At 38.4% G+C, this 25,831-nt stretch overlaps 2 protein-coding genes and 1 long non-coding RNA gene across 6 annotated transcripts in view; 1 reads left to right on the top strand and 2 right to left on the bottom strand.

Moving 5' to 3' along the window:
* Positions 1–25,831, bottom strand: part of LOC134226211 (uncharacterized) — a 182,884-nt gene that overhangs the window by 105,410 nt on the left and 51,643 nt on the right. The gene's annotated exons all lie outside the window — the stretch shown is intronic.
* On the top strand, positions 14,612–15,013 carry LOC134223364 (uncharacterized). The gene is made up of 2 exons (XR_009982543.1): positions 14,612–14,853; positions 14,914–15,013. It is a non-coding gene; the product is annotated as an uncharacterized LOC134223364 (long non-coding RNA).
* Positions 24,175–24,675, bottom strand: LOC134223363 (defensin-A). The gene is made up of 2 exons (XM_062702505.1): positions 24,517–24,675; positions 24,175–24,448 (listed from the first exon to the last, which is right to left on the bottom strand). Exons 1-2 carry the CDS (start codon positions 24,632–24,634, stop codon positions 24,267–24,269), a joined length of 300 nt encoding a protein of 99 aa, XP_062558489.1. The 5' UTR covers positions 24,635–24,675; the 3' UTR covers positions 24,175–24,266.

The raw sequence follows: 25,831 nt of genomic DNA, 5'->3' as shown, positions 1-25,831 counted from the left end.
TCTTCGAGGAACAACATTTCGGACTTTTTCCATAAATCATTGATAGGTACTATGAATACTGCGATATATTATTGTGGGACAATGAGTAAAACTATCGCCAAGTTTGGAGTTGCTTGCCCCTTGGGTTAACCACTAGGCGATACTTCGACGTGCAGATCAATCGGACTAAACGAATCAACAGACAAGCTCTTGGAGAAGATCATCATGAACAGGTTGTCTCCGGTAACTAAGCAAACAGTAGGCTTTTTGAAGGACCAGTTCCTGTTTTGTAGATGATGGTCCACGTCGGACGCTATCAGGCTCTTCAGAGATAACAATCCAACGCTAGCGGCGGAATACTCGCTACTGCGTGATGATAACGTTGGGTATGAGAAAGGCAATCAATTGCGCTAGCTGGGTGGCAATCGCGAAATCGTTACTCCAGCTGGAAGTTCCGAAAGGCCTGTACTAGACCATAGAAAGCTACGCTAGAAATGCTTATTTACTGTCCTACAAAAAAGAAAATAATGGAGGGCGCTTTTAGAACGGCAGATGTCCCGCAGGGACAGGAATCAATCCGAAGTTCATGGCTATGGACTGTTACATACGACATCTTACTGAGACTAGTATTCTGCCCAGAAGTTAAGACAGTTGCTGACGGCATATCACAGATGGTTTACAGGGAGTCCATCGAAGAGGTTGACACACGCTATCCGCATAGTAGAGAAAACGATGCGCAGCAGGAAGCTGGAACTAGCGCACCACAAGAGCCACACGACAGGAATATATAGTCGTTATCAATCGTAATTTTGCGCAGGAAGCGTCAATTAGTCGATGGATAATTGCATCATCGTTTCCAAGAGATCAATGAAGCATCTCGAGGTGATGATCGAAGGTAAAATCGGCTTTAGCGATCACGTCAACTTGTGGCACTTTCGGCACTCCAGTAAACGTAGATTGCTGGTCAATGTCGCGGCATCGATCGTCAGTTACCGGCGTAGGACGTCCAAAACTGCGTATTACTTGTGACACATATATGATACCAATATCACTGTACAGCATAAAATCATATGTCTGTCACCCAGAATCACGCTGGTATCACGATAGCACGATGATTTCCGTACCCTGCCCTTCGACCGTTGTATTGTACGAAACAGAACATAATTTGTTGTTTGAAATGTCAAATACACCGTTTGACATATGAAATAAAAACAAACATTTGCAAGTTGACTGAGTAAAAATCGGTTTTTCTGCAATTCCGGATGATATTTTTCACAACATTGGCAAAATAATTATTCATAAGCCCATTATTTGCTACAATTACGTTCTGAAGATGTCTTCACTGCTAAAAATAACTGTATAAAGTATATGTGTCGCGATTATAATTTTTTGCAATAGCGCCACCCTAATATAATCAATATGGATCCACATATAAATCAAATTATTGCTTATTCGTGACCACACTAAAATTTTATTTCTATATATATTTTATAAGTGGTTTTCGTGAAGAATGGTTATGTGTGCGTTTATATACATCATTCTATAGATTTTTGCCAATAAAAATGTGTGGTTTTTTGGTAGTGTTCGTATTGATTTTGCCAGTCCTTGGGTTATTACTGGGAAGATCTACCGTCACTTTTGCATGATATTCAATGGTTTGAGTTCTGTATCGTGTGGTTTCGAACATTTTGTGCAAGGAATGCATGGGTTTTAATTGGAATCTAGGGATTGGAAAGGATGCGGGATCTTTGATTTGCCATTAGTCAGCATCTACTTTTTAAATGGGAAGAATGTTTTGTACCGTTGTTTCGGACAAATTCAAAATTGTATCTATGACCCAATTGAACGATGCTGGCTTTATCCTTCAAAATGTTCAAATGAATTAAACGATCAGTGCCGTTTGCACTGAAATCACTCGAAACCATAGAATAGAGTGATTAACGTCTGCAGAAATAATTGCCCTGCAGAATATTTGCAAGAACTCGCATATTTCTGCTAAAATACCTATACGAAGAATTGGAAAACTTTGACGTTTTCATATCGATGAATGAACTGCTGACGCGAATTCACAATTTATTTAAAAAAATATGGGTAAATGTATTGTGTAATATTCATAAAAAAAACTATAGTGACAGTTTATGATCTCTATACATTTTGATAAAAAATATAGTTTTGGAAAGCGGTAGAATCAGTTTCAAAACAAGCTGTCAAATGGATACAACGGTGGAAAGAAAAGATGTGTGTCATCTTGTCACTGTACGCGTACAGTGTGATTCGAAAATCATTGTGCGGAAATCATATACAGTCACTCTCAAAATTGAGCGTACACCATGGATTACATGAATATATTCGAAAATTCCAAAGGAAATTTAATTGTTGGCTCGGTTGTTTTTATTGCATTCCAATATTCATCCCTTCTTTCAATATATGCGTACATAAAATGGTTGAAGTTTTTTCTCTGAAGTTCATTTATTTGAAAATAATCTCAAAATACGCCTATTAGATGTGACAAAATTGAGCGTACAGCAAATTTTTTTCTATAAAATTTCTTATGATAAACACGATTAATGTATTTTAATATTGTTTTTTCATGATTATATTTATAATAATAAACATCCGCTACTTAAACATTCAATGTTTTGAAATTAAACCATGTTTTGATCAAAATAACGAACTAGTAAGATGTATTAACAATGATGCTATTTAACAATTCAATGCTGCTGGGCAAAATATATACTTTCAGTGGCGCCGGGAGTGGGTGGGACAGGTAGGACATGTCCTACGCACGAAAAATCATGGGTAGGACAACCTGAGCATTGTCCTACCCATGATTCTAAAGAGATAACAAACAATAAATGAAACAATCTGCACTATGTGCTACATTAATAGCTGCTTCCCATTTTTAGGATAATTTTCTATATACTGGCTTTCGAACGTACGGTTTGTCTTTATTGTCATTGACATCATTTATTTCAAAGCAATTCGAAATAGTTTATTCTCTTGATCTTCCCTGAGAAAATTTTAGATTAAGGGCAATTAAACGTTACTTATTACAGTTTATGTATATCTTGCCAATCATCTGTCATGAAGAACATGTTAGCGACTTTTTTCAAATCTCATGGCTCATTGAGTTGGCCTGGTGTGCTTAGGAAATTGTTTTTAACTACCATGAAGAGGTTTTTTTCGAGTTTCCAGCAAAACATTTTTAAAATTCCTATAAAACAAATTCAGAATTTTCGCGAAAATTTGTTCAGCATTTCCATGGATTTTTTTTCAAAATTTTATTTGGAAAATCTTTGGAATTTCCTCGGGAGATTCTTTGGAATTTCGTCGAAAAATTGTTCGAAATTTCTTTAGGAAACTTTTCGGAATTCCCTCGGGAATCGCTTCCGAATTCTCCGGAGAAATTTCCCAAGATTTCCTTTGGAAACGCTTCCGGATTCCCAAGGAAGAGTCCCTCCGGTGAAAAAAAATCGGGAAACTCTTCAAAATTTCCTCGAGAAATACTTCGGAATTACTTTGTGAGTTTCTTCACACTGTTTTCGGGAAACTCCTCAAAATTAGCTAAAAGGACTCTATGAAATGTGCTCGACTCGTCGGAATGTTCTATAAAAACTTTATCGGGAAACCTTTCGATTTTTTTTGGAAAACTTTTCGAAATTTTCTTGGGAAACTCTACCAAATTCCAAGAAGAAATTTGTTGAATAATTATTTGCGAGCTTTTTAGGGGAAAATGTTACACGGTTTAAACGACTGTTGTGTTCCTTGTCTTCTAAAAGAACGACAACAGTCGTTTAAACCGTGAGAAATTTGTTTCATGGAAAACCATAGGAACATTATTCGGGAAGCTCTTAGAATTTATTTTGAAATTAAGAATTTTCTTGGGAAACACTTCGAAATTTTTACGGGAAAATCTACGGAATCGCTTTGCGAAACCATTCCTTTCCTCGGAGAATACTTTTGAATTTCCCCGGGAAAATTCATGTAATTGATTTGAGACACTTTTCAAAATTTCTTCGGGAAATTTGTCGGAAATCCCACGGAAAATTGTTTGAAAATTCTTCAGGAAACTCTTCGGATCAGATAACTATTCAGTTTTCTTTGAAAAACTTTTCGGAATTTCCTCGAGAAACGATTCCGAATTTCCAAAGGAAATTTTTATTTTCTCCTTTAAAAAAAACTCTACGAAGAGAAGAGAAAACTCCTCGGAAACTCGTAGAGATTTTTTCAAGAAACTCTTTGTAATTTCCTTGCCAAACTTTTCGGAAGTTTCCCTGAAAAGCGTTCAGAACTTCCTCAAGAAACTCTTTAGAATTTATTTGCGAAACTTTTCGGAAATACCTCGGGAAACGCTTCCAAATTATCTGAAGAAACTCTTCGTAATTTCTTCAGGAAACGCTTCGGACTTCCCAAAGGATTTTTTTTCGGAATTTTTCCAGGAAGTTCTTCCAAAAATCCTCGGGTAACTCCTCGGAATTTCGTTGGGAAATATTTCGAAGGTTCCTCGGGAAAATGTTTAGAATTACTTTGAGAAACTCTTCGGAATTTCATCGAAAAAATCTACGTACTTAATTTGGATAAACTCGTTACAATTTCATCGGGAAGCTTTCGAAATTACCTCGAAAAACTCTACGAGGTGGTTGGAATTTTCACGAAACACTCTTAAGAAATCCCTCGGGAAAATCTACGCAATTAATTTGGAAAACTTTTCAAAATTTTCTAGAGAAACGCTTTGAAACTTTCTCGTAAATTTTACGGAATTTTGTCGGTTAACTCTGATCATTATATGATAATGGAGGATATTTGACTGAACACAGATAAATTCGATCAGCATTCAGAGCTTTGTGTAAAACGTACTCTTTTAATGCCTCGTTTCAAAATCGGCGTTTTCTTAAATGTTCGTTGGGGCAAATTTTGTCCTACCCACGTCTTGGAACCCGACCGCGCCTCTGTATACTTTAATTTGTAAGTTTCACCGGCATCGTAGTTTATAAATGATAGATAATCGAAATCGAGCGAGACATATGATTAATTTGGGAAAATTCAGTCGGTAAATGATGAAAACAGATGTAAACATACAGAGAAAACGACAAATGTTAGGAATGACATAATTCAAATTTAGTATGTCTTTAACTTAAATTTGTTTTAAAGCTCGATTATTGTCTCAGATCTATCATTGTCTAGAATCTATCATATTATTGAATCCAATCATTCACAGTCAAATTCTAAAAGTACAAGGTGCATGTTAAGGTACCGAACATAAAAACAGCTTTTCAACCCCGTAGAGCACTTCTGATTGAATATTCAAAAGACAGCTTAAAATTGTAATTTCATAATTAAATTTGGATTAAACTCCACGATCTGTTACCATAAGGGATACAATTGGATGATTTCCATGTGGCGAGTAAAAATAAACTTTTTTAAGAGTTCAGCAGCTTATTTAATGATATCTTGGTGTATTTAAATGATTCAACCAAATTTGTTCCTACGGTGACTGAGTCTTCAAATATTAAATGACATCTTATATGTATCTCGCTCGATTTCGAATATCTATCATATATAAGACACGATGCCGGTGAAATCCATATCTTAAAGCATCTATTTTGCCCAGCAGCATTGAATTGTTAAATAGCAATGTTTTTACCTCTCACTTGTTCGCCATTTTGACCAAAACATGGTTTAATTTCAAAACATTGAATGTTTAAGTAGCGGATGTTTATTATTATAAATATAATCATGAAAAAACAATATTAAAATACATTAATCGTGTTTATAATAAGAAATTTTATAGAAAAAAAATTGCTGTACGCTCAATTTTGTCACATCTAATAGGCGTATTTTGAGATTATTTTCAAATAAATGAACTTCAGACAAAAAATTTCAACCATTTTATGTACGCATACATTGAAAGAAGGGATGAATATTGAAATGCATTAAAAACAACCGAGCCAACAATTAAATTTCCTTTGGAATTTTCGAATATATTCATCTAATCCATGGTGTACGCTCAATTTTGAGAGTGACTGTATCTGTCGATAGTATATCTGTCAGATAGTAACGAGAGTGGGAGAGCTTAGTAAAAAGCAGGTGTACTCAGGCAGCAAAATTTGACTTTGACTCAAATACGAGACAATGAAGACGGATATATGATATAGGATATTTGTTCCTTCATCTATCACAATATGGCAATGTGCACATGAAATACATTGATTCTTCTTTTTCTTCTTATTGGCATTACATCCCCATACTGGGACAGAGCCACCTCGTAGCTTAGTGCTCATTTAGCACTTCCACAGTTATTAACTGCGAGGTTTCTAAGCCAGGGGTAGCATTGCGCATCTCGAATCGAATCACTCGATTCGTACGTTTTTGCATTCGTTTCGAAAAATTTGCGGCATTATGTATTTCGTTCGACTTCATTCAGTCGCAGTACAAGATTTCGAATGGTGCTGTATTAGCTCAATCGAGTATGTTCTGTCAAACGAAATGTAAACAGAGAGAATAAGAGATAGCTGTCTCCGTGTTTAGTATGCCGCCCGCTGGAGAGACAACCTTCAGCGCATGGCGAATGTGAGTAAACAGAGAGAGCAAGAGTGATTTCATCTGCTTGCAGCATGTTGCCTGTTGGAAAGGCATCCTTCAGGGCATGAATTGCCAGTTAATTTATAAACAAGCAAATTGTGCCCAATGACCATAAAAAAGAATGTTGTCGCGTTTATCTTTTTCTAGATTCTCGCGGCGGTCTTACTCTCGCAGGCTCGACTGCGAAGGTAGACGTCAAGATAGCCGCCGGGTTAAAAGATAGGGAGAATTTTACCGCTGAAAACAAAACCACGCGCTTTTCGGAAAATGACAGCAGTATTCGATTGTATTAGTGAGAGGCAACTCGAGTCACTGAGTACATGGAGAGTGTTTATCATGACAAGTGCATACGGAGGGTAAGATTTTCATTGACTCTGTCATGTTTAGTGATTGTTGCGATTACCTGAGAAGCAGCCAGCAGGAATCCGCAGTATTATATATTTTCTCGAGATGCATAATAATATTTATTGAGCAGTTGCAACCGATTAAAACATTAGGCCGATACGATTTGGAGGAGGTCCTTCATCAGTGCTGCCACCTGGAAAAGTTTAGAGAAAAAGTAGAACCATGGAAATTTGACATGGCATGATATAGAAAATGAGAATTAAAATGTCTCTAGAACGTTATAGAAATTTTTTTGTCAAACCATTTTCAGTTTGTGGGGTTAGAAATTCAACAATCTTAAGCATTAACTGCTTATTCGAAAAAAATATAAAAATCGAGATATCATGTCTATTTTGTGTGCTTTTGAAATTCTAACCCCGTAAACAAAGATTTTTTTGGGAAACGTCCTTAAGTTTTGTTTTATAACAAAAATATACTTCATTTCCTATACCACACCGTGTGAAATTTCAATGATTCTACTTTTTCTCTCGATGACAGCTGGTGGTCTTCTCCTCCCCTATGTTTTGTAAATTGAGATATGGTTACGGCACAAATTATAAGTTTTATGTTTATTCAAATTTATGCCACAGATCCAACTTTAAGCTAAATAATTTAAAGCTAAAAAAGGATTCGATAATAAATTACTTGGATGTTTCCATGTGTTTTAGTGAAATGCACTTGGGTCATATCTTGCGCATTTTGCCTTTCTCGTATACAAAGTATACGTAAAGGCTATATGTTCGCTCCAAAAACAAACTTTTTATAGGAGGCTCGGAGACCCATAGTGTTATATACCGATCGACTCAGCTCGACGAATCGAGGTGTGTGTGTGTGTGTGTGTGTGTGTGTGTGTGTGTGTGTGTGTGTGTGTGTGTGTGTGTGTGTGTGTGTGTGTGTGTGTGTGTGTGTGTGTGTGTGTGTGTGTGTGTGTGTGTGTGTGTGTGTGTGTGTGTGTGTGTGTGTGTGTGTGTGTGTGTGTGTGTGTGTGTGTGTGTGTGTGTGTGTGTGTGTGTGTGTGTGTGTGTGTGTGTGTGTGTGTGTGTGTGTGTGTGTGTGTGTGTGTGTGTGTGTGTGTGTGTGTGTGTGTGTGTGTGTGTGTGTGTGTGTGTGTGTGTATGTGCGCAAAAGTTCTCAAAAAGTCTAGCCCATTTTTCAGGCACTTACCCTTAACGGATTTGCTTGCAACGCAGAATCCTGTCCTTTTGTTTCCTATTGAAAATTGGCCGGATCGGACTATGGGCTCAGAAGTTATAGACAAAATACTTTTTTTCATACCAAAAGCGCGTAGAAATTACTAACTCGAAAAAAAAAACGAGAAAGGCACCATCACCGCTAGGTGGATTAATCTGGGTTTTTTTATTTAACTCAACTATTTTTACGTAGATTTTGGAATATACATGTTGTTACGCAAATTTTCTCCATCGATTTTTCAAGCGGTTTAACGAAATCGTCAAGAAATACGTGAAAACTGCACAAAAAAAAATATTTTAGTTGAAGTCATTTTTACGCGGATTTCGGGATAATTATAGATTGCCTATTGTCTGGAAACCATAAAAGTAGGTATACTAATGACATTCTTTCCTCCAAGATACAATAATGAAACATTTATTCTCTTCCCGTAGAGAAATAATAACAAATATAATTAAAAACTTTCAGCAAGGAATCTCTCTCGAACAACATTCGAAAGCTATAAAGGTGACGAGTGTTTTTCATTCGACTTGAGTCGTTTTCCAGTGTGCTATCGAGTATCCATAATTTCAAAACATCTGGTTATTCTTGTGCACTGACAATCAAAACCACCCAAAAGTGGGTTGTTTGCACTCAAAACCGTGGTTTGGGCCAATAACCTAAATTTGAGTAAAATGACTTTTCTGGCACTAGGTAGTTTGCCTTTAATCCCATGTAAACAATTTACCCAAAGCTGAGTTTAATTTATCCAAAGCGGACCTTAATCAACCCAAAATAGAGAATATTGAATTTACTCAAATTTGGGTTATTGGGCTGAGCAACCTCGCGTATATTGAACTCAAAGTTTGGGTTGATTTATCTGTCCGTGTACCTTCTCGAGCATACTCGCACGATGAGTCGTTTTCGAGATCGAATCGAAAGCCGTAATGCCAAACAATTTCGACTCGATAGAATTTCGTTCGAATCGAGATGCGCAATGCCACCCCAGGTTACCATTTTTGCATTCGTATATCATGAGGCTAACACGATGATACTTTTATGCCCAGGGAAGTCGAGACAATTTCCAATTCGAAATTTGCCTAGACCGGCACCGGGAATCGAACCCAGCCATCCTCAGCATGGACTTGTTTTGTAGCCGCGCATCTTACCGCACGGCTAAGGAGGGCCCCTAATACATTGATTACTAAACCAATAATCAGCAATCCATTTAGAGGACGTCTACATCTGTAGTGAATATGAAATGTGTGATAATTGTGAAACTAGAAGTAAGAAATGGAAAGTGAAAAACGGAACGCCCCATTTCTCACTTATCACATCTTTCACCCAACTTCTTATATCTCATTTGTTACTTTTAATTTGTTTTTTTTTCACTTCTCATTTTTCTTCACTCACAGTTAAAACTTTCTAAAAACCAAAAAGGAATTAGCATGTTTTTTTTTTTGTAAGTGAAGAACTTATCCCTGTATCAAAATTCACAAAAATAAAGTTTGAAAAAAAAAATATATTTACAATTTTAAACGTAAACATTGTGAATATTGAGGAAGAATTTTCCTCGAAGAAATAAAAACTTTCCACAGGAAAAAAAATCCATAAATAGATAAATCTCATCTCTTCATCTTCTATGGCTCTACATTCCAACTGGAACTTGGCCTGCCTTTCAGAAAATAGCCACAAAATTTAATATGTTTTCCAATGATAAAACATTTTGAAGAAAGGGACATGTATTAGAAAAAATGCTCAGTTCTATGGATTTTATATATTTTTTAATTGATTTTTTATGCAGAATTTATGTCACGCTGTGTTTGTCCGAAGAGGATTATTTTCAGAAAATCAGTATCTCTAAAACACTCACGACACGAAAGTTTAGGTTTTCCTCTTTCACGTAGGTGCATTTCCAAAATGTTCTATCGGGGGACATTTTTCCATACATTTTTGGAGGGGTTAAATCGGCTATCATTTGAGATCTCTATGGAATTTACACTAAAAATAGCGATAAAAATAAAAATTGTTGTAGATCCCCCGATAGAACAATGTAGTTTACTCACTATATAAAGAGGAGAGCATCTACTTTCAGGTGGTGGGTGTTTCAGAGATACTGATTTTTGAAAAATAATGTTTCCAAATAGACACACCGTGATATTTTTTCAATGAAAAAAAAAATTTACATCGTTAGAAATTTAGCAATTAAGTATTGCTAATTTGGATTGTTTAGAGTGAATTTTGTATTTTTTTTATGGTAAACTTGAGTTTCTTTATGGAACATACTTATTATTTAGGAAAATTTTATATTTATTTATTGCTTCTAACTCTGATTTTTTATTGTCAAATTCATATTTTCTAGGGAAAATTTTCATTATTTTAGGGTGATTTTTTATTTTAGAAATGAAAATATGCAGACAGAAAGTTATTTGTATACGATCGTTATTGTAGAAAATCATGTAGACATGCTGAACAACATTTCTTATTGAAAAAATGACTATACATTTTTTTTATAGTGTTCATTGGATATAATTACAATAATATATTTCGGCTACCATAGTTCGACTTCTTGAGCGATGTATAATAGCTCAAACATTACACCGAAAAAATTCTTTATATTGAATATATTTGTCGCACACATAAATTTTTGCAATTTGGCGACCCAAATATATGCTATTTGTACCCACACATGAATTCAATAACTGCATATTAGAGACCACACATACATTTCATTTGATTATAGATTATATTTGTACTTCGCGTGGAGAGTGGTTATGTGTGCACTAATTAGAATCATGAATTAAATTAATGGATTTTTGCCAATAAAAATGTGTGGAATTTTTGTAGTGTAGGAGCAGCAAATACAGGATCTTCCACTACATTCTCCATCCTTGTATCCAAACTTTTTGCAGGTGTTGTCACATATTTTATCATGAGCACAATTGCCAAAGTTCTTACAACGATTGCGCAATTGAGGAATATCCGATTTCACCAGACCGAGTGGACCACCTTGCACTAGAAGTACATATTAATTTATTGCTGTTAACAGAACAAATCACGTTAAATAAAATATACCTTCGTATTGATCCAAGTTTTCGAAAGATGACTCTTCAGCCTGAGCTGCAGCAGACATGAATGCTGCCGCGAAGCACACAAGAGCTAGACAAATGACGGTACTGGATTGCATGTTGATTAGATTGAAGTTTCGTTTCTGAAAAACTGTAGTTCCTTTAGATTTGTAATGTATCGTACAACTGATGTAAGTAGGAGAAGCGAAAGCTTCTTTTATATTATATTGATGGTTAATTAAACGAAGAAGCTGAAAATCCCCGTGGTGCATTATTTTCCGTGAACTTTTAGTATGTAGTTCTTATCGGGCAAACGAACGCATGTTTCAATGATCTGATTACGCTGCAATATCTTACTCTGTTTGGATAAGAATCAAAGAAGGTGATTTTTGTGTTATGGTTTATTTGTACTGTGCAAGTCTTGCTCTATATAGAACATCCGTTCCAACGATTGCTATCAATAAGTGCGATGACAGCTATTTATTAATGATCAAATTCGGTGATAATATAGATATAGACAACAAAGCCCTTTTCCAAAATAAAGGCTATCTTTTCACTTCAAAATCGATTTTTTTATAGGAGCTCTACGAATTTGGCAGACGTCTGTGTGTCCTTGTGTGTGCACACGATGCATGCAAAAAACTGTTGTTAACTTTGCATATAGTCCATTGTGCTCATAGAGTATGTGTACGGAAGATGTTCGCGGTTATCCAAGAAATCCCTGGTCTTTACCTTCAGATCTACACGTGTAACTAACAATCTAAAGACCTGCTTTGGATATGACATGTATTCATTTTGGTGCATTGAATAGAATATGCGTATTGCGTATGGTAGATGTTCGAGGTTATTCATGCGTAACCAATGATCGAGATAATCCAAGGAATTTCTGAAGTGAACTGCCTGCAGATCTACACGCGTAACCAATGATCAACAGGCCTGTTTTGAATATGTAATGTACCCATTGTGGTGCATTGAATAGAATATACGTGTGGAAGATGTTCGTGGTTATCCACGCGCCACGCGTAGCCAATGATCTACAGGCTTGTTTTGAATTGTTGAATTGTGTCCATTGTAGTTCATATAATAGAACAATTGTATGTATCTATTCCTTCGGAAAAGATGGTAAAAATGAAATCCTGAAATGATGAATGTCTCTTTTTCAGTGAAATCGGTTCTAAAGGCTTCTGATTACATACTATATCTATAGTCCTATATAGGCCATCCCAAAGATAAACCAGCGAGGAGAAGCCAGCTTACGGCAAATTAGGAGCGAAGAAAATTTAAGAAAACAGTGAAATAAAAGAGAAAATCATACCAAAGTCGGGCAGAGTTGTCCCGTTGCCCTGTCGACTTCCTTTATTTCCTTGTTGAGGCTACGCCGTCACAAGCCCCTGGGTCTGCCTCTACTGCGATGTCCTGCTGGATTCCAGTCCAGCGCAAGCTTCGTCTTCGCTCTTTCGTAATGTGTGGCCGACCCACCTCCATTTACGCTCTCGAATTACTGTCGATATCGGTTTCAGATGGCATCGTCGATGGAGCTCAGCATTTGAGATCCAATTGTGAGGCCACCAGACCCGAATTATAAAACGTAGACATCGGTTGATAAATACTTGTAGTTTCTGCGTAATCTCTGCTGATACACACCAAGTCTCACTATAGCAACACAGATTTTACGTTTAGGTTGAATATTCGTAATTTAGTGCGGTGACTAATCTGATTGGATCTCCACTCCATACATTTCGTAAACTCGCAAAAGCAGCCCTGGCCTTCTTGATCTGTGCTCCTAAGTCGAACTTGGTTCCGCCGTTAGACGCTAGCTGGCCAAGATATTGAAAGTTTTCGACCTTCTCCACTGCTTTCCCGGCTACCGTAAAGTTGGAGGGGTTGTTTGTGTTAACATCCAACGATTTGGTCTTGTTGACGTTATTGGTGAGACCCACCATTGAGGAGCGCTCGGCCAGGTCGTTCAGCTTACTCTGCATATCAGAATGCCGTTGTGCTAGTAGAGCAATATCATCAGCCAAATCGAAGTCGTTTAGATGCAATGAGCTAGACTTTACTAAGGTGGCGTAGATCAGCGCTGCGTGCCACTAGTTGTCTCTTTCACTCTTCGCTGATCTTATGCAACGCAAATAGTGACGTCACTATTTACGTTGCATAAGATTAGCGGGAGAGTAAAAGAGACAAAGAGTAGCACGCAGCGATGATCTGCGCCAACTTAGTAAAATCTAGCTCCTTGATTTAGATGCTCCAAAGTAATAGGCTACCAGGTTTGGTACACGGTCAATCGCGCCTACTATGATATCGTCGATTACGATGCGGAGTAGCGGAGATAGAATACATCCTTGCCTCACTCCAGCGCAGTACTGCTAGTTTTCGAGACTGCCATGTGAAAGCGAAAACAGTTGCATTTTCATTTTCAAGAGACCAAATAAAAATGTAGCCGTCTCCCGGTCACCTGTCACATTACAAGCAGTCATGATGGGAATGTGCTTTGTTTTGAAATCTAAATAGTTTTAATAGACCTGTGCAAATAACGATGACTAATCGATACAATGATTGTATTGTTTTTGATTTTCGAGTTAGAAGTAACATTATTGAAGAAGAAACAGCTTGTTTACACTAGTTTGATGCGCTTTCATGAAATAAAAATCTGTGAAAATTTAGCAGAATTCCTTTCAATGTTTATGTTTTCTATGAAAGCGGGAGAGAATAAAGTGTAAATATCGCGTGACCTGTTGATCATTGGTTACACGTGTAGATCTGAAGGCTTTCACTTCAGAAATTCCTTGGATTATCTCGATAATTGGTTACGCATGAATAACCGCGAACATCTACCATAAGCAATACGCATATAATATTCAATGCACCACAATGTCATATCCAAAACAGGTCTGTAGATTGTTAGTTACACGTGTAGATCTGAAGGTAAAGACCAGGGATTTCTTGGATAACCGCGAACATCTTCCGTACACATACTCTATGTACCACAATGGACTATATGCAAAGTTGACAACAGTTTTTTGCATGCATCGTGTGCACACACAGACGTCTGCCAAATTCGTAGAGCTCCTATAAAAAGTTCGATTTTGAAGTGAAAAGATTTTGGAAAAGGGCTTTGTTGTCTATATCTATATTATCACCGAATTTGATCATTAATAAATAGCTGTCATCGCACTTATTGATAGCAATCGTTGGAACGGATGTTCTATATAGAGCATGTAGCATGCACCCACTACTGATTGTATAAAATTGGCAAGACTTGCACAGTACAAATAAACCATAACACAAAAATCACCTTCTTTGATTCTTATCCAAACAGAGTAAGATATTGCACCGTAATCAGATCATTGAAACATGCGTTCGTTTGCCCGATAAGAACTACATACTAAAAGTTCACGGAAAATAATGCACCACGGGGATTTTCAGCTTCTTCGTTTAATTAACCATCAATATAATATAAAAGAAGATTTCGCTTCTCCTACTTACATCAGTTGTACGATACATTACAAATCTAAAGGAACTACAGTTTTTCAGAAACGAAACTTCAATCTAATCAACATGCAGTCCAGTACCGTCATTTGTCTAGCTCTTGTGTGCTTCGCGGCAGCATTCATGTCTGCTGCAGCTCAGGCTGAAGAGTCATCTTTCGAAAACTTGGATCAATACGAAGGTATATTTTATTTAACGTGATTTGTTCTGTTAACAGCAATAAATTAATATGTTCTTCTAGTGCAAGGTGGTCCACTCGGTCTGGTGAAATCGGATATTCCTCAATTGCGCAACCGTTGTAAGAACTTTGGCAATTGCGTTCATGATAAAGTATGTGACAACACCTGCAAACAGTTTGGATACAAAGATGGAGAATGCAGTGGGAGATCCTGTATTTGCTGCTCCTAATTGTTTGAGCTATTATACATCGCTCAAGAAGTCAAACTCTGGTAGAAAAAAAATAATATTATAATTATATTCAATAAACACTAAACAATTTTTGTAGCCAATTTTTCAAAAAAAAAGTTGTTTAGCCTGTTTACATGATTTTTTAAAATAAAGATCGTATACAAAAAACTTTCTGTTGACATATTTTCATTTCTAAGATAAAAGCTCATCTTGAAAAATCAAAAAATTTCCTTAAAAAGTAGGAATTTGCTAATAAAGAAACCAGGGTAGAAGCAATAAATTAATATAAAATTTTACTAAATAATAAGTATATTCCATACAGGAACTCAAGTTTGCCATAAAAAGAAACACAAAATTCACATTAAAAATCCAAATTAGCAATAAATAGGGTATCTGTTCCTATATCAATAACAATAAGGCAATGCGCATATGGAATGCATTGATTTCTCACCCAACAATCAAGAAACATGAGAATAATTATGCTCGGCTCATGTAATTTTTAATTGAAAACAATTTGATAACTTCAAAAATAATATTTTCATCACATTATAGAAGTATTTAGCTAAAAAACATCATCACCGTAATGCACCTATTACAATAACATTCAAAAACAGTTAATCCTATGCCTGTACCTATATCAATAATACTGTTTACAACATAAAATACGCACACTATTACTTATGTGTATACGTAACGATATGATTGCAGTGATATCGAATTCTACAATGTTTTGTATTTGAGTTGAAATATAATTACAAAATTGCTGTTTTTATCAGTTCAATTTTGTGTTTGTCATAATTTATCTTTTCGATATAATTTATTTTGAAAACATAAGAGTTGAATTTCACAGTGAAAGTTCATTCAAGCGTTTTGAAAAAAAATCTAGGTCGGCAACCCTTGAGAGTACTGCAAGCCATGTAAACAGTTTGGAATACGGACAAGGATAATTTAGACGTTGTTCGAAATAAACCTATATCAAACTAGAGGCCTGAATAAGAGAAACGCGAATAGGTATGAGCCGCCAATCGAACCGTCAAAAAACAGCAGCCAATCGAGCAGGAGACCTGTCAAGCAGCCAAAATGTTGGCTCAAATACTGAAAACGGCCAAATTCGATTTTATGCCATTTTTAAATAAACAAAATTGAATGTATTTTAATATAATATATGCAAGTCATTTATAGATTATGAAATGAAATTACATTGTTTATTGGATTCTATTGTTATGTGTTGTGGACATATAAAATAGCGGATTGTGAGATTTCATCTACATAAACCATTTCTTTCTTTTCATGTGTTGTTCTTTGATGAAGAAGATTGGATGCAGTGCTGGCAGAGTCATATTTTATATCCGCGTTTCTCTTATTCAGGCCTCTATATCAAACTATAGGAAATCGCGTTAGTTTTTAAAATATAAATATATTCACAGTGAAAATGTGATGTGTTTTATGTGCTGTGAAGTGAATTTTGAAAGGATTGATGGAAAAGAATTGTTTTAGCTTGAAATTGAGTGGAAAACAACGGCGTGAAAACAGATGAATCAGCTAGTAGCAATCGAGCAGTGCATCAAACCATCAGTTCAGAGGTAGGAAAATGAAAATAAAAATGCTTTATAATTTTATCTTTTAATAATTTGATTCTTGTGAATTAAAACATTACTTGAATCTTGAATAATATTCCAAACATTCAAGAATGTGTTCCATCCATTATTGTGTACATACGATGTGATAAATGGTAAATAAATTGATTTTTTGTTTAGTTTATCGACGGTTGGGATTAATATACGGCCTGTTATTAATATGGGAACAGATACCCTAATTGCAAAATTTCCAACGAAATAAATATGAGCTCTATCGACGATATCGACAATAATTTGAGAGCGTAAATGGAGGAGCGAAGACGAAATCTGCAAGCTTGCGCTGGACTGGAATCCAGCAGGACATCGCAGTAGAGGTAAACCCAGGGGCTTGTGACGGCGTAGTCTCAACAAGGAAATAAAGGAAGTCGACAGGAAACTGACCTGGGCCCCGGTCAAGGCTAAAGCGAGCAGCCACCCAGGATGGAGATATTTTATGTTTGTCCTATGTACCCTCTATTTTATAAGGCGACAAAAACATAGTAGCCTCAATTTTGATGAGATGTACACTGCATATTATCGCATATCAGTCGATATATGAATTTTCGTCGTTTTCGAGTTAGCACCTGTAACGGTCATTTTAATTAAGGTACCCCGGGGCAAGTGAAAATACGGGGTAAGTGGGTACTATGGCTGCCGATTAATCCGTGAACGTTTTTAATGGTAACTATGTTCTAGAAAGATGAAGCAGAACTATCAACGAATTCACCTGACACAAAAATATTTGGAATAAAGACCATTAGCGGCACCATACTAATGGTATTGTTTTATCATGAGTTTAAACTACATAAACAACTAATTCAATGGATTTCCAACAAAATAGTCGTTTCTAAATTCATCATTGATGTGGAGAGTGAACATTTTGAGCAATTGAATAATTGTGTGATATCGAAAACGATTTAAAAGTTTTGATCAAAGCCAGAATCTGCAATTTTCACTTGCCCTTGAGTTTTAACATAGATGGGGCAAGTGGGACATATTTGAACAACATTCTCGATAGAGCCATTTTACCTGTTTTTAGATTGTTGTCTAGTTAAAAATAACTGCGACACTCATATATCATGTGGATCTGAATCAAATGCAGTGGATATATTTATTTTCGTTGTCAAGAAGTAGTGTACAGTACCAAATGTGTATTTTACTTTCTGAAAACTATCTCCCTCATGGAAAAGAGCAATGCTTATAACTATGTGAAATTTTCCGTTTACAGTGCAAATAATCTATTTATTTTACAATAGATCAACAGGTTTTGTCTTGTGTTTTGTTATTTTTAAACTTCGCATCAGATTTTCAGATAAATAAAGTGCTTAGGACATAAATTGGCCATTTTGTTCTATTACAAATTTACAACACTGCGCATCACCTGAATAAAAACGTTTCTTTCGAGGTTCTAATTTATGTAATAATTTGTGTTCTAATCAGATAAACATTCATTCGAAAGGTGAACAAAGATTTGCGTATTTTTTCCATCTAACACATTTGGTAAGAAAGTAAGCTAACAGCTAATGGAAAGCCAGTCAATAGCCAATTAAACAGTGAACCGACTTTTTTTTACATCTGCTAACATTGTAAACCCTTTCTTTTTGCAAAAAACAAAAGTCTGACAAGCAATAAACCTCCATCCATGATCTGAAATACTACGACTCAGAAACTACATGAACATTTTATCTACATTCTTCATATTAGTTTCGTTCGACAGTATAAAGCAGAATAGGTTCCACTTGCCCCGTTTGAAGGGGTAAGTGGGTCCCACAGGTAAATTTATTTCTGTCACCACCAATATTTTTTGTAACTGAGTAAATGGCTTACAACACGTCCACACTTCAACAACGGAAGCATATAATGATGTATCCGTGGTTAATGTCCTGAAATACCCTGTTTTCTTAGTATGCGTAAACAATTTTGTTGAACTAGCGTTTTTTTAGGTCCCACTTGCCCCGGGGTACCTTATAGTATTATCGAATGCAACAGTTAGATAGGAATGTTTGTTTAGGAAAAGTCGAAAAAATATCAAGCCAGTTTGTCCCATATGTAAAATGACCGCATATGAGTCCCTTTTTCTTTGATAATGGGACTCATATGCGGTCATTTTCAAGATGGGACAAGTAGGCTGGATGTTTGTTCCTCATTTTCTCCATATGATGTTTCTTTATATGATACGCGATCATTTATTTATTTATCATCAGACTAAGGCCGGAGTGGCCTGTGCTGCACATAAAAGACTTCTCCATTCAGCTCGGTCCATGGCTGCACTTCGCCAACCACGCAGTCTGCGGAGGGTCCGCAAGTCGTCCTCCACCTGATCGATCCACCTTGTCCGCTGTGCACCTCGCCTTCTTATTCCCGTCGGATCGTTGTCGAGAACCATTTTCACCGGATTACTGTCCGACATTCTGGCTACGTGCCCGGCCCACCGCAGTCTTCCGATTTTCGCGGTGTGAACGATGGATGGTTCTCCCAACAGCTGATGCTACTCGTGGTTCATTCGCCTCCTCCACGTACCGTCCGCCATCTGCACCCCACCATAGATGGTACGCAACATTTTCCTTTCGAAAACTCCCAGTGCGCGTTGGTCCTCCACGAGCATCGTCCAGGTCTCGTGTCCGTAGAGAACTACCGGTAGTCAGTTTGGTACGGCGGCGAACTCTATTCGATCGGAGCGTCTTGCGGAGTCCAAAGTACGTACGATTTCCAGCCACTATGCGTCTCCGAATTTCTCTGCTGGTATCGTTATAGGCGGTCACCAGTTAGCCCAAGTACACGAATTCTTCAACCACCTCGATTTCGTCACCACCGATAGAAACTCGTGGTGGGTGGCTCACATTGATCTCTCTTGAGCCTCTTCCTATCATGTACATCGTCTTCGACGTGTTGATGACTAGTCCAACCCGTTTAGCTTCGCTTTTCAGTCTGATGTAGGCTTCCTCCATCCTCTCAAAGTTACGTGCCATGATATCAATGTCGTCGGCGAAACCAAATAACTGGACGGACTTCGTGAAAATCGTACCACTCGTGTCAATCCCTGCCCTTCGTATTACTCCCTCCAAAGCGATGTTGAATAGCAGACACGAAAGACCATCACCTTGCCGTAACCCTCTACGGGTTTCGAAGGGACTCGAGAATGCCCCTGAAACTCGAACTACACACATCACCCGATCCATCGTCGCCTTGATCAACCGTATCAGTTTATCCGGAAATCCGTTTTCGTGCATTAGCTGCCAAGGCTGGTCCCGATCGATTGTATCATATGCGGCTTTGAAGTCGATAAATAGATGATGTGTGGGCACGTTGTATTCGCGGCATTTCTGCAATACCTGACGTATGGCGAGCACCTGGTCTGTGGTAGAGCGTTCACCCATAAATCCCGCCTGGTACTGCCCCACGAACTCTCTTGCAATTGGTGTTAGTCGACGGCATAAAATTTGGGAGAGTACCTTGTAGGCGGCGTTCAGCAATGTGATTGCGCGGTAGTTGCTACAATCCAGCTTATCGCCCTTTTGTAGATGGGACACACGACACCTTCCATCCACTCCTGCGGCAGAACCTCATCCTCCCAAACCTTGGTAATCACCCAGTGCAGCGCTCTAGCCAGTGCTTCACCACCGTGTTTAAACAGCTCTCCTGGTAGTTTGTCAACTCCAGGGGCTTTGTTGTTTTTCAGCCGGCCGATCTCCTCCTGGATTTCCTGGAGATTCGGAGCCGGAAGTCGCATGTCCTGCGCGCGTGCTCCTAGGTTAATTACCATACCGCCACCGTTGTCTGCCATATCGCCATTCAAGTGCTCTTCGTAGTGCTGCCGCCACCTTTGGATCACCTCACGCTCGTTCGTAAGAAGGTTCCCGTTTATGTCCTTACACATATCGGGCTGTGGCACGTGGCCCTTACGTGAACGGTTCAACTTCTCATAGAACTTTCGTGCGTTATTAGCGCGGTACAGTTCCTCCGTCTCTTCACGGTTTCGATCTTCCTGCTGGCGCTTTTTCCTCCGGAAAATCGAGTTTTGTCTGTTCCGCGCCCGTTTGTATCGTGCCTTGTTCGCCCTCGTGCGGTGTTGCAGCAATCTCGCCCATGCTGCATTCTTCTCCTCAACTAATTGCTCACATTCGCCGTCATACCAGTCGTTTCTCTGATCCGGAGCCACCGTGCCTAGTGCAGCGGTTGCGGTGCTTCCAATGGCGGATCGAATATCTCTCCAGCCATCTTCAAGAGATGCTGCGCCTAGCTGCTCTTCCGTTGGGAGTGCCACTTCCAGCTGCTGCGCGTAGTCTTGGGCTAGTCTACCGTCTTGTAGCCGCCCAATGTTAAGCCGCGGCGGACGACTCCGACGCGTGTTGATCACCGTCGAGAGTTTTGAGCGCAGACATACTGCGACGAGGTAGTGGTCGGATTCAATATTCGCACTGCGGTAAGTGCGTACGTTCGTGATGTCGGAGAAGAATTTACCGTCGATTAGAACGTGGTCGATTTGGTTTTCCGTTACTTGATTAGGTGATTTCCATGTGGCCTTGTGGACATTCTTGCGGGGGAAGAAAGTGCTTCGGACTACCATTCCGCGGGAGGCTGCAAAGTTTATGCATCGTTGGCCGTTGTCGTTCGATACGGTATGCAGACTATCCGGTCCGATGACCGGTCTATACATTTCCTCCCTTCCTACCTGAGCGTTCATGTCACCGATGACGATTTTGACGTCCCGCAGTGGGCATCCATCGTATGTCTGCTCCAGCTGCGCATAGAACGCTTCTTTCTCGTCGTCGGATCTCCCTTCGTGTGGGCAGTGCACGTTGATGATGCTATAGTTGAAGAAACGGCCTTTTATCCTCAGCTTGCACATCCTTGCGTTGATTGGCTGCCACCCAATCACGCGTTGGCGCATCTTTCCCAGCACTATGAAGCCGGTTCCCAGCTCGTTGGTGGTGCCACAGCTTTGGTAGAAGGTAGCCGCTCGATGCCCGCTTTTCCACACTTTCTGTCCTGTCCAGCAGATTTCCTGCAGCGCCACGACATCGAAGTTGCGGGGATGTAATTCATCGTAGATTATCCTGTCGCAACCTGCGAAGCCTAGCGACTAGCAGTTCCATGTTCCAAGCTTCCAATCGTGATCCTTTATTAGTCGCCTAGGTCGTTGCCGATTGTATCGAGTCGTATTATCTTCTATGTCGTTCGTAATAGTTGTTTTTAAAGGCGGCTTATTGGGCCTGCGCAAACCTCCTGTCTCGTCGGAGGGCCGTCGTGTCAGGGCTGTTTAGCGTCCCACCTAACACCAGGACTTGGGCTTGTGCGCTTTGAGCGGCACACGGTCGCTTTGGCGGAGCCTACTTGCGGATACATGCAGCTTTTTATAGAGGTTTAACAGGGCCCACTGTCAAACCCCACCACATCCTAGGCAGGCGCCACAACTCGCAGATGGCCTGGGGAGGGATCGTCAAGCCCTTGAACATAGTCCCTGCTGCCCCTACGCGATCATAGGCAGAACATTACTTGCGTTCGAAAAGTTCAATCTTGATGGTCTAGTGGTTGACAATACTATTCGTGCGATTTGTACCATGAACTGGTTGTCAAAATTAGCCGTTGAAGTTATAAATATCACGAGTTTTTTTTTTAATTTCGAGTAATTCTTTCATTGGTGTGAATTTCAACGAGAATTATGTCGGTGGATCACATCGAAAAGATAGAGATAAGCCTTTTTTCCGAGCCCTAATTCCTTAAAAAAAACCATTGCTTTATACTTGCTCGTTACTTCTAAAAAAGTAGAGAAAATTACAATATAAATATGTTAAATCATCGTTTTCGTGAAAGCTGGGAGCATTTAGAGCCTAATTATCTAAATTGATGATTCTGTCCAAAAATAACGAATTTTTGAAGTAATTTCTACTACTCGTACTATTATCACAAAGTACATTATGATGTAGGTATCTTAAGATGTTTTTTTTTTTGCTAAAATATTACTAAAAATTGATGAAAAACGGAATTGGTGCTAGGGGAACTGTTCCGCGAAACAAAAAAATGCGGCATCAATTTCGTCGATTCTTTTTGTCAACATGTGTGCTCACTCCTGCAAAAATCACAAAAATAAGAAATAAATCAAATACCGTCGTCGGGGGTGACAATGGGTCAAATGGGGGTGAGGATGGGTCACTGTTTCAACTATTTATAATGCTTGTAGAACAGATAGAATGTATCTGAGGGCAAGAAGAATAAAATATAAGAGATCTTTTTGAACGATTTTGCTATCCGACCCCCGGGCTGCCGCGCCGGTGAGAGCGATGACCCATTCTCACTCCCCAGACCCATTGTCACCCTCGATGGCGATACATTTTCATTGCTTTGTTTTTGATGGGATAAACATCGGAGCCATGAGATGAAATCCATGAGCAGTTCCCCTATTTATATTTCGCACCTTTTCAATGCATTTTCCAGATTAAATGTAAATGGTCCGCATCAATATCAATGTAATACACTGATAAGTTGTAATATAAAATGTGTTTACACTCTGAACTGAAATTACCGTCATCTGTTCATAATTTTAGAAACTATTAGTAAAAAACATGGTGGTGCTATTTTCATTTAGCTCAGAGTATGATGTACTGCGCGCCTCCACGCGCTATCCATACCAGAATGTTGGTTCCTGACGCGTGGTGCGTGCTAATATCTACCAACTAAAAGCCGTATACGTTTTCGGCATCTAAATATCACCACTTTTTTTAAATGCGAATATTAGCAATATGATTGGGATTTTCAACAATTTTAGGACGGTGCCAGCTAGCTATGTTTTTTTAACTGTTGCATGAGGTGAAAATACCCATCAAAAGCGTTACAACTAAGACATTAAAGTATGCTTTGCTTCCTTACACACAGTTGACAAATTTCAAATTTCATTCAGTGAGTGCAACTAAAAGATGGATGTTCGAGTTTTCGAAATGTCACTTCTATCTGTCAAAATTGTGCACACCAAATGCAGCGCGTTGTTGAAATTTGTGAAAAATAAAAGAACAGTTTTGTTGCCAACTGTGTAGGACAACTCTGAGTGCCCTCGCTCTTGGAATCATAGCGCAAATGCAATCGCAAAAATACATTCTTTTTTTGAATTTTGTTTCTAAATCTACTGTGGGATATTTGGCATAAGTACATCACCCACGGTATACAGACAACAAGGTAGGCTCGTAAGGAAAATGACACTTCAAATGTGACGCATATTTTATCGCCACATGTTGGAGTACAAAAGTAAGCATGCTGAGACCGTATGAGCATCGTCTCGGTTCGGCTTGTGCGAAGATAGTACTTACGTCACATGTTTACATTCAAACAACTGAATGTTTACATGCAAGCTGAGCCTGCCTTGTTTTTTGTATGCCGTGTACATCACCAAAGAATGAGGAACTATAGTTTTTCTGTTGGACTAAATTTATCAAAATTCTAAAGAAATGCCAAGGTGAAGGAAATTCGGTTCAACACGCAACCACTTTACTTTGAATAAAATTCAATCATTTATTTATTTAGAATTTAATAGGAACGTTTGGATTAAGAGAAGTTGCTTGAAGATACATTTTTGTTTTCAATTGCGGCAAACGCAAACCTTCTTGGAGTTGCAGTATCCTCCCCGATTACCACGAGCAATGCAATGAGCAGCGCACGCACTATCGTTTACTCCGAACCCGCTCAATAGGTCGCAGGTGGCTCGTTTGAGCCGGTAGTTCTCCACGGCAGCCGTATAAGATTCCTCTGGGAGTTCATCGACTGTTAAAATGATTAATTTTGATTATATAGGAAAAATATATTGGCTATTGATAGACGATTATACATACACAGCGAATTAGCGTAAGATTGGACTTCGTCCGCCAGCACCGGTTCCTGGGGATAGGCCATGGTAGTGATGGCCATGGTGCACAAAGCGACGAAGCAAATTACAGTGAAGGACTGCATTGTAGAATTTTTTCCTTGTGCAAAGAGAGCTTGCTATTGCTTGAATAAACTTGTAAGATTGTCTGATGGGTTGATCAATGCGATCGATGTATTTATACTTAGGATGCGCTGAATGGGTTCTATCCATAAAGCGATGCCGTGTGAACCCCCGCACAGGAGCGCAAAAAAGGAAAGTGAAGTCATTTGCATACAATAATGGATCTAGTTCATTTTCGCCGGGACACGTTCGGTGGATCACCGAGGCAATCCTGAGGCGTTGGTGATTCACAATCGCAAACGGTAGCACAGCACTAATGGTGGCATAATTGTTATCTCTGCAACCTTTCTCTCACAAAACATGTGTTACATGTGTTAATTACTGCAACACGTACATAAAAGTTGTACTGAAAGACTATACGGTCAAACCCAAAAACGTGAGTATGTATGTGTGTATATGTACACATTTTGTAGATACTCTTGTAGATACTTGCAACAAATTGCATTCTACGAAGAATATTATCCAATATTGAAAATTGACCCGGTTATTGCATTTCGGAGTTATTTGAAAATATTCGTTGTCCCTTTGAGCAGAAAAAAATAATCGAAAAACTTGTTTGGACGTAAACTACGTCTAATGGGGAGGCTTGGATACAAGGTGTAAAATGAAAATTCCAAAATGGAGGACCGTCACGAAATCATGTGAGATTTTTAACGTTAATAGCGCATTCATTTTTCGATGGATTTTTGAGATTTATATATCAATCGACTCGGAAACTCTCCACCAATTTGCCATTTTAATTGAAACTTTTAATTACCAATACGAGAATTTGAGATTTTACCAGCACTGGTACACTCAGTGCAAAAAATTCTGCTCTTTGCTTTTGTTCCATCTAAACGATTTTATAATCTTAACTAAGTAAGAGTAACTGTCAAAAAATGCAAGCCAGAGCCACAGGAGAGAGCGCACTGAAAATACACTTGCACTTAGTCACGACTATAAAATCGTTTGGATAGAGCAAAATCAAATTGCAGAATTTTTCGCACTGAGTATAGGGGCTTAGCTTAGCTTAATTGGCTGTACTTATCGTAGTTGCTAGTCGTGATTGACCAAGAAACAACAAATAATGCACAGCTCACCAATTGAATAGTTTTCTCGGGACTATTCAGAAAGTTATTCTATAATTAAAATCTAAAAAAAAATCTATTAATTTAAGTTAA

Source organism: Armigeres subalbatus, chromosome 3 (genome assembly GCF_024139115.2).
Source record: "Armigeres subalbatus isolate Guangzhou_Male chromosome 3, GZ_Asu_2, whole genome shotgun sequence".
NCBI classification, from domain to species: Eukaryota; Metazoa; Arthropoda; class Insecta; order Diptera; family Culicidae; genus Armigeres; species Armigeres subalbatus.
This window is presented reverse-complemented; position numbering and strand designations above follow the sequence as displayed.